General features: G+C 42.7%; 1 protein-coding gene across 14 annotated transcripts in view; it reads left to right on the plus strand.

Moving 5' to 3' along the window:
- The window catches only part of LOC101942091 (zinc finger protein 154-like), a 33,685-nt gene extending 26,475 nt beyond the window's left edge, over positions 1 to 7,210 (plus strand). For 11 of the 14 annotated variants that reach the window (XM_065569703.1, XM_065569698.1, XM_065569701.1 and 8 more), the window contains one exon: positions 356 to 7,210. In XM_065569703.1, the coding sequence (XP_065425775.1) occupies positions 356 to 1,401 (1,046 nt within the window). In that variant the 3' untranslated portion in view covers positions 1,402 to 7,210. The remainder of the gene's footprint in view (positions 1 to 355) is intronic. The other 3 variants (XM_065569693.1, XM_065569697.1, XR_010593141.1) reach the window with 2 other exon arrangements.
- The last annotated feature ends 4,567 nt before the right edge of the window (positions 7,211 to 11,777 follow it).

Consider the following 11,777-nt stretch of genomic DNA (forward strand, 5'->3'; position numbering starts at 1 on the left):
GGCATGCAGGGGGTCAGACCAGATGATCATAATGGTCCCTTCTGACCTTAAAGTCTATGATTCTAAATTCTGGCTGATGTATTTGCCCATTAGTCCATTCCTTTCTGTTATTCAAAAAGGGTGTCTAGCAGGATGTGATCAGATCATACACCAGTACACTTAATACATGCTACATAATTATTCTTTATCCTTCATTCCAAATTATATAAAATACCAACATAAAATCCTACTACTACATTTGGGGAAGAGTTTGCGGGAGTTCAGTTCCTGATTTTTATTTGACCTCTCTCCAGCACTTGTTTTGGTTTGGCCTTCCCCTTTCCATCCCTCTTTGAGGTTTCTGTCTCTGTCCCAGCAGGTGATGCAATGGTATGTGACAAAGAGGAGCAGAATTCTCAGAAGGAAAATATTGAGCAAGTGGATAAACACAGAGCATTATCGCAAAGATCGAAAAGGAATGTGTCCAGGAGTCATGAGCAGGGAAACTCCTGTGAGATTCAGCGCAGACCAGAAAGAGAACAGGGAAACCATCCAGGGGAGAAAGTGGGTAAATGTATTTCCTGTCGGGGAACTCAGAAGGACCTCAATGAAACCACAACACAGCAGGAAATCCTCAGGGGAAAGAGAAAAAATACATGCACTGAGGATGGGAAAATTTTATGTGACTACTCAGTCCTTATTAAGCATCAGAGAATCCACACAGGAGAGAGGCCCTATGAATGTCATGAGTGTGGGAAATGCTTCACTAAGAGCTCATCCCTTTCTGAACATCAGAGAATCCACACAGGGGAGAGGCCCTATGAATGCAGTGAGTGTGGGAAAAACTTCACTCACAGATCAGGCTTTTTTCGCCATCAGAGAATCCACAGAGGGGAGAGGCCCTATGAATGTAGTGAGTGCGGGAAAAGCTTCAATCGCAGCTCGCACCTTATTCGGCATCAGATAATCCACACAAGAGAGAGGCCCTATAAGTGCAGTGATTGTGGGAAAAGTTTCACTAAGAGCTCAGCCCTTTCTGAACATCAGAAAATCCACACAGGGGAGAGGCCCTATGAATGCAGTGACTGTGGGAAAACTTTCAATCGCAGCTCGCACCTTATAAGGCATCAGAGAATCCACACAGGGGAGAGGCCCTATGAATGCAGTGAGTGTAGTAAAAACTACACTACCAGCTCAGCCCTCTCTGAACATCAGAGAATCCACACAGGGGAGAGGCCCTATGAATGCAGTGACTGTGGGAAAACCTTCAATCGTAGCTCAAACCTTTTTACCCACCAGAGAATCCACACAGGGGAAAGGCCCTATGAATGCAGTGAGTGTGGGAATACCTTCTCTTGGTACTCAGAGCATTTTAGCCATCAGAGAATCTGCAAGGGAGATCAACACCATAAAAACCTCTAGTGCTATCAATACTTTTTCTTTAAAAATTTTCCTGATTCCCACATAGTAACTTTTGAAGCTGTTTGAACTGTTTGCAGCACTGTTATCCTTCAACTTGACCAGATGAGTGGCCCAGTTTTGCCTTTTTGCAGTTTCCCCTGTTTTGAGGTGGACCCATTTGTCCTTTCTATCAACTCCATTGTCTCATGAGTAATGGAAGTGTGCCCTTCCTCTCAGGAACCAGGGACCATCAGATTTATACCATTCCTCCTATTGCAAAGTTATTGTTAGAGTCACCAATGAGTCAGATGATATCATTGCCAGTTATTCTCACATTGCTCTGGGTTGTGCTGAAGAGCAGTAATATTGGGAACTTTACAAATTATATGTAAATGAAGAGGACCAGAGGCAGGGAAAAAAGTGTCATTTCAGCCCCTGTGACACCAGAAGGATACAGGGTGACTCAGAGATTCCCTCCTTCCCCATCACCGCAGAACTGTTACCTTTTGTGTGAGCCATGCAGAGTTTATCTTCTTCACATTCTATCCATCCACTTCTCAAAGTGTCATGTGATGAAGCATTCTCCATTGTCTGTGCTTGGAGATGATGCTTTGACTTCTTTAATCCTATATCAGAGTCACTATGAGTGGAGATGAAAGTGTCAAAGACCTGAAAGGGAAATTCAAATGAATCCCAAACACAGTTTGATCATTTAGAGTTTAAATCCGAGGTTCCATCTATTGGTAAAGCCACTTCTTACAAGGTAGCTATTTTGTCCCCCATTATGGCAATGCTAGGATACTAAAAATGTTGTAAATAACATAACTGACTATTGAAACAGTGGTGAGTGAAGCAGGTTTGAATGAATCAGAGGAGAATGTGATGGGAGAATGTCTTGTCCTGATTCTGAATAATCAGATGTAACCTGCTCTGGAATTTCACTTGACACTTCCATTGTCATATATTCTGTCTCTCTGTGGTGTGGGTTTCTATCTTTCCTGAAGGCTGTTTGGTCACCCAGTTGGATATTAGTTCAGTTTGATATGATGTAGCTCAGATTTATTGGAGAACTTAAGACATATGACCATTAGCTAAAGTCATCATTTCTCACTTCAGCTTTGCTTTTTCCCCATCCCTCTATGATGACATGGAGAAAGTTCAAGTGCAGATCTGTCAACAGGAGAGAACTCTCCAATTTACTGGACATGCTAACAAAGAAACAGCAGTGATTTAAAATCTCCATTCAGAAATGGTGAACAACAGCAAACCCCAACTAACTGAAGGAAATGCATATGATCACAGTGTAGTTCAATTGTTAAAGTCAATATTGTCTCAGATGATCTGGGGAGAGAATTCCACGGTAAGTGATTTTGAAGTAGGCAAAATGCCCATGTATTTGATTGCCAAATCATGTGTAGCCCAGGCCCTACAAAAGATCTCTCCTAGCTAATTCTATGTTATGGGGAATGCTGCCCTTCATGACACAGATGTTGAGAAAATAGAAGTGGGTTTTTTGTTGAATTTATCCTTTGTAGGTGTTGAAAATGTGTATAAAATCAGTTTTGGAAATCTAATAGCTGCAGAAAAATAGCTATTTTTGAGTAGAATCTCCAGCTCTGGTAACAAACAAAGTTTATGATCTAGCGCTGTATCCAGTCCCTTGCCTGGAACTGTGCCACCTAATTAAAGAAAAGCTGGGCATGCTTCGGGAAGCCATTCCTCACTAACATGGCTAAGATTTGGAGTGGTTTTGTAAAGGATTCTACTTCAGACAAGTGTAAATTTACCCTAACCAAGGTCAAGGATTTGGAAAGAACTGGGGTGGAAAGAATACACACTCAGTTCTTGGTTTCCACCCCAGTAAAGGAAGCTATGGGGACCAATGACCCAAGGAAAATTGTTTGTACAACTCCACTTCCTAGTTCAGTGTCACTGATTACAGTTCCAGAGGATACCAGGGTTAGACTGAGAACAATCATCCTTCACCATTTGGATGAAAAGAGAGAGTGCTTCATAGGACATTCCTTCCCCGTGAATCCCAAACTGGCTGCCTGATTGGGTAACAAGGACTTTCAGGCTGTAGAAATGATGGTAACCCATGAGGCAACTAATGTGTCAGGCTCCAATTTCAGACTTCTGGATACTCGCATGTTGAGTCCTGATTCTATGGTTTTGTGTCTGACGCTATAGCTATACAATAAAGCTGATGTCGGCGCAGCTGCATAATGTAGCTGCGCTGCTGTAGCACTGCTATTACAGATGCTCTCAGCCAATGGGAGCGATTTCTCCCATCAGACTTTATTAGTGTAGCCCCCACAAGTGGAAGTGGCTATGTTGGCAGGAGAAGCTCTCCTGCTGACGTATCACTATCTACACAGGAGGTTAGGACTGTGTAATTACATTGCTCAGTGGAGTGGATTTTTCACATCTCTGAGCAATATAGTTATACCGAAAAATGTCTTTAGTGTAGACCAGACAGTTCTCTCTTGTGTTTTATGCATTTACATCACTTCTCCTCTATCTTCACCTACTTTGAAAGATTAAAAAGTGTGAAAAGAGAGGTATTTTTCCTCATGATGCACATGGGCCACATATTTCAGAAGCTCCTGAGATATATATACTCATAGAAGTGGTTGGGACCTACATTGAGACGAACCACAAATTGAGCCAGGGTTCAGTTGTTGGCAATGGGCATTAAAAGAAAACTAACATATATTATAAGAATTTGTGATCTTTGAATATGTTCTTGTTCCCAATGAAAATGAAATTATAGGTGAAGTTATTGGTTAAAGAATAAGAGACTAATTGTATGATAATATGAATTATTTTGGAAAAGTGATACTTGTTTTCTTGTTTTGTTAGTCGTACAGGAAATGATGGCTAATCTTGAAAAGTTAATTTGATTTAATTTACCCCCTGTAGTGTAAGAAGATCCAGTAGAAAACCTCACTCCAATGGTTGGGATGGAAGAATGTGTGTGAGAAAGAGTGTATAAGAGAATATTGGTCCTGTATAGATTTTAACTTTTTGTGTTTCAAATAGAACTTTCTTTGCTTAGTTTCAAAGTCTATTTCTATTAAATATTCGAAAAGACAAGGTGTATAAGTTTTTACCCACTTAGACTGTAAGGGTTACTGACTTCCCCACTTCTCTAATTTGCAAAGGAAAGGCATGACATCTGTCATAGGATGTGTTCAGCAGGTAGGGAAGCTGCAATCGTCAACCATCAATATGAAGGAAAAGGCTGAAGTCCATTCCTTTTAGGTCAATAAGACATCTAAAGGCTGGTCTATGCTGAAAAGCTATGTTGACATAGCCACATCTCTGAGGGGTGTGAAAAGTCCTCTCCACTGAGAGAAGTAGTTAATGTGACCTGAGCCCCACTGTAGACAGTGTTAGGTTGCCAGAAGAATATTTCCAGTGTTTGAAGTGTAGACATAGCCTTAGACAGATTGATCCCCTATGGGAAGCGAATCATGACATCAATTCCAAATTTGACCCATCTCCCTGTATGTGAGAAAGCTGCTAGTATGGAGGGCTGAGCCAGCTGTCCGATCGCCTGGTTCCTCAACTGTAGCTACAGCTCTTAGTGCCCATGAATGCAAAGACTGAGAGAAATGGAGAGTTCCAACCATTGTCGTTTTAGTATCTTATTGTTCCTTTTTCTATTTTTTGTGCTGGCCTTTCTATTATATCAGGGTGTGACTGTGTAGCTCAGTGCATGTGTGACAAAAGCTTATTGGTGCCAATTGGCAAAGGGGGTCATTGTTATTCACAAGCAACTCCTGTCTCAGACCTGACAAATACACCACAGCTAATACACTGCTTTTATGATATTTATCCAAGAAGCATAGCAGTGAGATCTCTACTGAGAGCTTGTAAATTACTGATACTCCTACGCACTACAAGAGGTGTGTACGAGTCATATTTAAGGAGTAATGTAAGTACATGGAAAATTATGCCCCTATGGTATTGTCATGAAAGTGAGTCACCCCAATCATAGGTCTTAGTGGGGATGGCCCATTCAAGTGGGAGGGAATTGTCTTCTGTTCCTTGCTGACCAATTATGCAATGTATTGCTCAATTGTCAATCTTTGCACCAACCCAGAAAAATGAATGGAAAACCATCAAAGACAAACTATAGACATTGAATCCTTGTGAAAGTGAAAAGGACAATATCACAATGAGGAGATTGTCCTTTCTGTGAATAAAGAGAAAAGTCTGATTCGGTTTATAACAGGGTGGAGAAAAACACTCTGGGTCCATTTGCCAAGGAGATCCCTACTGACCAGTGGTTCTTTATGAAAGGCAGGGCCCTGGCTTCTAGGGACTAGCAATCATTGCAATAGACTGACGTGTGAGGTGAAAATCTACTTAGATAGGAAAGGTAACTATTAAAAGTGGAGGTTGCATTTTGTGATTTTGTTTTGTTGGTAACAGTTGGTTTCCATCACTCACATTTGTTTCTGTTTAAATCTCTATCCCTTGTTAAATAAATTTCCGTTTGTTCAATAACTGTACACAAGTGCTGTGTGTGATACAGTAGCAGTGGTCTACAGTAAAACTGGTAACCTGGTATGTACCATTGCTTCGGGAAGAGAGGATCTGGGATTTCTCTGAGTGTCTGGTGATCGGGGCTGGACCCCAGAGGGGGACACATTGAAGGAACTCAGGGGTTGGGTGCCTCTATTGTCAACTGTCAGGGCTGCTGCAGCTCAGAAGAGGGTGCTTGAATGTATGACAGGCTGGATGAGTTTCATCACTGACATCCAGCTGCCAAATGTAAAAGTCCCTCTTTCTAGTGGCAGATGGCAACAAGGAGACTCACAGCCCTCAGCACCCTGAGAAGGGTCACAATGTGCATCCACCTTTGAAATCCACACAGTGAAGGCACCCTTTGGCATAGATAACTGAATCAAAATAGCCCTAAAACTCTGCCCTACGAAATCATGGAACATGTGCTCTTAGCTCTGTGAAAGCATGTAAAGAATCCAAGCGCTGGAGGGTAGGGATAGGTATGACAGTGTACCCCAAAAGGCTTTATGGGGGGGTGCTTATAAATGTATGTATGACATAACTGGAATATGTTGTGCTGCCTGTGCCATGTAATGTATCTCCGTAAAGGTTATGGTCTACTATATCTATTCATCCTATTTGTACACATATATGTATATGAGGTTAAGAATATGGGCTGTGTACTTGCTTGGTTTCTAAGTAAGCTTTGTAAGGCATTTGGTCAGTTTCTTTAGGATGGATTCACAAGGTTAAGTACCTGATCAGGAAACACTTGGAGAACAATGCATCTTGGAATGCTCCAATCCATATAAGAAGTCTTCCTGGAGACATACAAGATACCATGTGGACAATGGCTTCAGCCTGTAAAGACTGAGTCATGCAGGGACATGTGACTTGCCCAGGTGACTCCAGAACTCCATCTTGGAGCTGGACTTTGCATAGGAGTGAGGAGGGGGGTCTCCACCCACAAGAGAAAGTCTATTTAAACCCGTGGGAGACCCCTCCATTTTGTCTTCAGCTGGCTAAAGAAGGAGCCTCTCCACCCCCCAGGATACGTGAAGGAAACTGGAACAAAGGACAGTAACTACAGGGGGTGTGAGTGATTGCTGGACTCAGGCTAAAAGGAGATTAGCCTGTAAAAGGGAGCATTCTGGAACTAGTGAGGATCTTATCTCTTTTTAGTTTGATTAGACATAGATTTGCACATTTTATTTTATTTTGCTTGGTAACTTACTTTGTTCTGTCTGTTACTACTTGGAACTACTTACATCCTACTTTCTGTATTTAATAAAATCACTTTTTACTTAGTAATTAACTCAGAGTATGTATTAATACCTGGGGGAGCAAACAACTGTGCATATCTCTCTATCAGTGTTATAGAGGGCGAACAATTTATGAGTTTACTCTGCATAAGCTTTATGCAGGGTAAAACGGATTTATTTAGGTTTAGACCCCATTGGGAGTTGGGCATCTGAGTGCTAAAGACAAGGAGTTGGTTATTAGAAGCTGTGGGGTTGCTAAAGAACCTGAGTAGTAATAACTTTATACCTTTATTCATAATACAAGTTTTGACAAGTTTCCTTGCCCCCCTTTTTTTGCCTTATCTCCCACCCACTATTATAATTTTTGGACATGTGCCTTTCTGGTGCCATCAGTCATTTTAAAATTGCATTTAATGTATCCTTATTGGCTACATTAATAACTGTAGCTTTCATACCTTTTCCTCATTTTAAGAGGAAAATATGCCGCCTGTAGAATTCTAAATTGAGTAAATAGGTGTATGACTCATGCATGGCTTGTGTGACAGTCAGATGAGCTCTTCTTTTGATAGGAGAGCGTATAATGTTGCCATTCAGGACCCCACGGGTAAAGGGAGAACAGAGCCGTGGGAGGGGAGGAGAAGGGGGAGTAGCTAATTCTGGGGTGCCAGGACATGGGGAGGGTGTGTGCAGGATTAGAGCTAAGAAGCAGCAGGGAGGGAGGAGGTAGTGAGTGACGAGGAGGAAACACAAGAAGCTACCAAGGTACCGGGAGGTGGTGATGGCTGAGAGTAATGGGAAGAACGGGAGGAGTGTGTGGAGGAAGGGCACCCAAGAAGTGGGCTGGATGGGTCAGTGGGAGGGAGAAGAGGTTTGGGGATCTAGAGCTGTGGGGGATCCCAGACCTTTAACCCCAAATCCCTACCCAAGCCTTATTGCTTTAGAGCCTACACTCCAGTTTTATTTCTGTTCAGTTTCACTTCATTATACATTTTTTCCCCAAATATTATTATTTTAACTCTTGACCTCCCTCTCTCACTCATTACCCCCCTCCCCATATAACCTCCCCATCTCTATGCACAGCGACCCTGGCCACCGATGCTGAATCCTTGCTGCCTTCCTCCCTCCCATAGCAGGGCCCCTACCCAGGCACAAATGGCCACTTTGTTGTTGATGTCACAGGATGGTAGTGTCGCCTGTACAATTTTTACCCCTATAAGGTTACGTATTCCAAAGCTCTTCACACCAGTCAGGTTTATCTCTATATGCCAATATAATCTGTTCCCCAATGTTCCTTTCCCAGCTCTGATGCCGCAAAGCATTTACCCCGTGACCCCCTTCTCAGCTCTCATGCCGCAGAGGTTTGCCTGTGTCCGGGTTCCCTTTTCCCATTCCCGCCCCCCTTAGCAAACATTCGACATTGGTGAGGCCTCATCTGAAGTATTGTGTCCAGTTTTGGGCCCCACACTATGAGAAGGATGTGGAAAAATTGGAAAGCATCCAGCGGAGGGCAACAAAAATGACTAGGGAACTGGAACAAATGATTTATTAGAAGAGGCTGAGGGAACTGGGATTATTTAGTCTGCAGAAGAGAAGAGTGCGGGGGGATTTGATAGCTGCTTTCAACTACCTGAAGGGGGTTTCCAAAGAGGATGGATCTCTAGACTGTTCTCAGTGGTACCAGATGACAGAACAAGGAGTAATGGACTCAAGTTGCAGTGGGGGAAGTTTAGGTTGGATATTAGGAAAAACTTTTTCACTAGGAGGGTGGTGAAGCACTGGAATGGGTTCCCTAGGGAGGTGGTGGAATCTCCTTCGTTAGAGGTGTTTAAGGTCTGGCTTGACAAAGCACTGGCTGGGATGATTTAGTTGGGGATTGGTCCTGCTTTGATCAAGGGGTTGGACTAGATGACCTCCTGAGGTCCCTTTCAACCCTGATATTCTATGATTCATAGAATCTATGATTCTATGATTCCAATTTCTCTTCCCTCTCCTGTTTGACTCCGTTTATATAGTAATATTCTCAGCTATACCTTAGCCAATCATTGTGCTGAAATTTAACTAACCAATTCTAACATATTGTAACATAATTCTCTAACCAATTACATCCCACTACCCTAATTAACTTACACCTAGCAAAATTAATTATACAGCAGACAGAATCAATTAGAGAACCAGACTGATTATGGCCACCACTTTTACATTGTTAAAGATAAAACAATACAGAAATGAGTTTTTCACAACCATAATCATTGATAAGTGATTTCTTGCCAGACAGTGTAGCCTGATTTGGGGTGTGTTACTAATGTTGATTTAATTTATCCACTTAATGTATTTCATTTAATTAATTTTTAATTGATTGATAACATTAATTAGTATGGGTTTAGGCTCGCCAATTTGTTTGATCAGAAGATAAAAGTTCGTCCTGAATCAGGCTTCACAGATGTTATAAAAGGACTTTCGGGGGTATGACAGGAAGTTCACACTGAGACAGATATAGTCATAAAGACCTTTTCTTAAAATCAATGAAATAGTAAGCAGATGGTAAAACAGTTAGAATTACAGAGTTGCAATTGTACTACATTTATTCAAGAGATACATATGATAATACAATATTATGTGCTGCAAACTTTGATTAATACTCACACTCTGTTTTAATAACCTGGTGTTGGAAGATACAGGACCCCGCCTCTGGCAGTTCTGGCTTCACACCTCTACCAGAGGAAACTGATGCAAAGAGCTGTTAAAGCTGTTTACTCTCTAACTTAACTTAATAAACCTTAAACAGAAATAAAGCGTAGGGAAACCAAGCTTAGCCTAGTCCCCTTAAAACTTAAAGTTTGAAAAGAAACAAAGTACGGCCTATTAATAGTTAATAGCCGTCATAGATGGGGAGCATCGATACATTGTTGAATATGGAGACAGTGAAGAGTAGATTGCCTCTAAAATGGTGAGATGAATCATCTTTTTATAGAGCATTGGTCAGAAATCCTTCCTCTTATGCCCAAATTTCATCCTTCCCCCACAAAAATGTTAGGGTACACTTACCTCATAGGCTAGTATGTATATGCGTATGGATGACAGGTATGTACGCACTTGTGGTGTACTTGTTAAGTCTGTGGGTACAACTTTGAAAAATGCCCTTTGCCATCCTGCATTGTGTATTGGGTTAGGTAAAGGTCTCTAGACATCTGCTTGGGTGTTTTATCTATTTGGGTCATCTTTACTTTTCTGGGTAAAGGGTCCCAATATAGATATGCTAACTTTGCTTTAACTTAACATACAGGGTTTTAGCCTATAGGTCTCTTGCATTACAGCCAAACTTACTTTTAATATAAATCTATAAACGTATTACATCAAATACTCAAATTTATAATTAAAGATATATCTATGCAAACAAGCAGATTAAACCTTAGGGCTATAACAGGATGCTATCAAACTAACGGTATGTCTACACTATGATAGTAGTTCGATTTTACTTAAATCGAATTTGTGGAACCGATATTATAAAGTCAAACGTGTGTATCCACACTAAGGATAGTAATTCGACTTTGTGAGTCCACACTGACGGTGCAAGCATCGACATTGGAAGCGGTGCACTGTGGGCAGCTATCTCACAGTTCCCGCAGTCCCCGCTGCCCATTGGAATTCTGGGTCGAGCCCCCAATGCCTGCTGGGGCAAAAAATGTGTCGAGGGTGGTTTTGGGTAACTGTCGTCATTCAACCGTCACTCCCGCCCTCCCTCCCTGAAAGCGCCGGCGGGCAATCAGTTTGTGCACTTTTCTGGTGAGTGAAAGCGCGGACGCCACAGCACTGTGAGCATGGAGCCCGCTGCGATCATCGCTGCAGTTATGGCCGTTGTCAACACCTCACACCTTATCGTCCACCTTTTTCAGAGTCAGATGCTGAGAAATCGGGCGAGGAAGCTACAGCAGCGCGGTGAGGCCATTAAGTCTGAGAGGGGCACAGACCTCTCACAAAGCACAGGACCCCGTGCCGTGAACATCATGGTGGCAATGGGTCATATTGATGCTGTGGAACGGCGATTCTGGGCCCGGGAAACAAGCACAGACTGGTGGGACCGCATAGTGCTGCAGGTCTGGGATGAATCACAGTGGCTGCGAAACTTTTGGATGCGTAAGGGAATTTTCCTGGAACTTTGTGAGTTGCTGTCCCCTGCCCTGAAGCACAAGGACACCCAGATGTGAGCAGCCCTGACTGTCCAGAAGCGAGTGGCCATAGCCCTCTGGAAGCTTGCAACGCCAGACAGCTACCGGTCAGTCGCGAACCACTTTGGCATGGGCAAATCTACCATGGAGGTTGCTGTGATGCAATTAGCCAATGCAATCATTGAGCTACTGCTGTCAAAGGTAGTGACCCTGGGAAACGTGCAGGTCATCATAGATGGCTTCGCCGTGATGGGATTCCCAAACTTCAGTGGGGCTATAGATGGAACTCACATCCCTATCCTGGGACCGGACCACCAGGCCAGCCAGTACATTAACAGAAGGGGCTACTTTTCAATGGTGCTGCAAGCACCGGTGGACCATAGGGGACGTTTTACAAACATCGTCGGATGGCCAGGCAAGGTTCACAATGCTCGTGTTTTCAGGAACTCTGGTC

The sequence above is a fragment of the Chrysemys picta genome, chromosome 16, assembly GCF_011386835.1.
Source record: "Chrysemys picta bellii isolate R12L10 chromosome 16, ASM1138683v2, whole genome shotgun sequence".
In the NCBI taxonomy this organism is placed as follows: domain Eukaryota; kingdom Metazoa; phylum Chordata; order Testudines; family Emydidae; genus Chrysemys; species Chrysemys picta.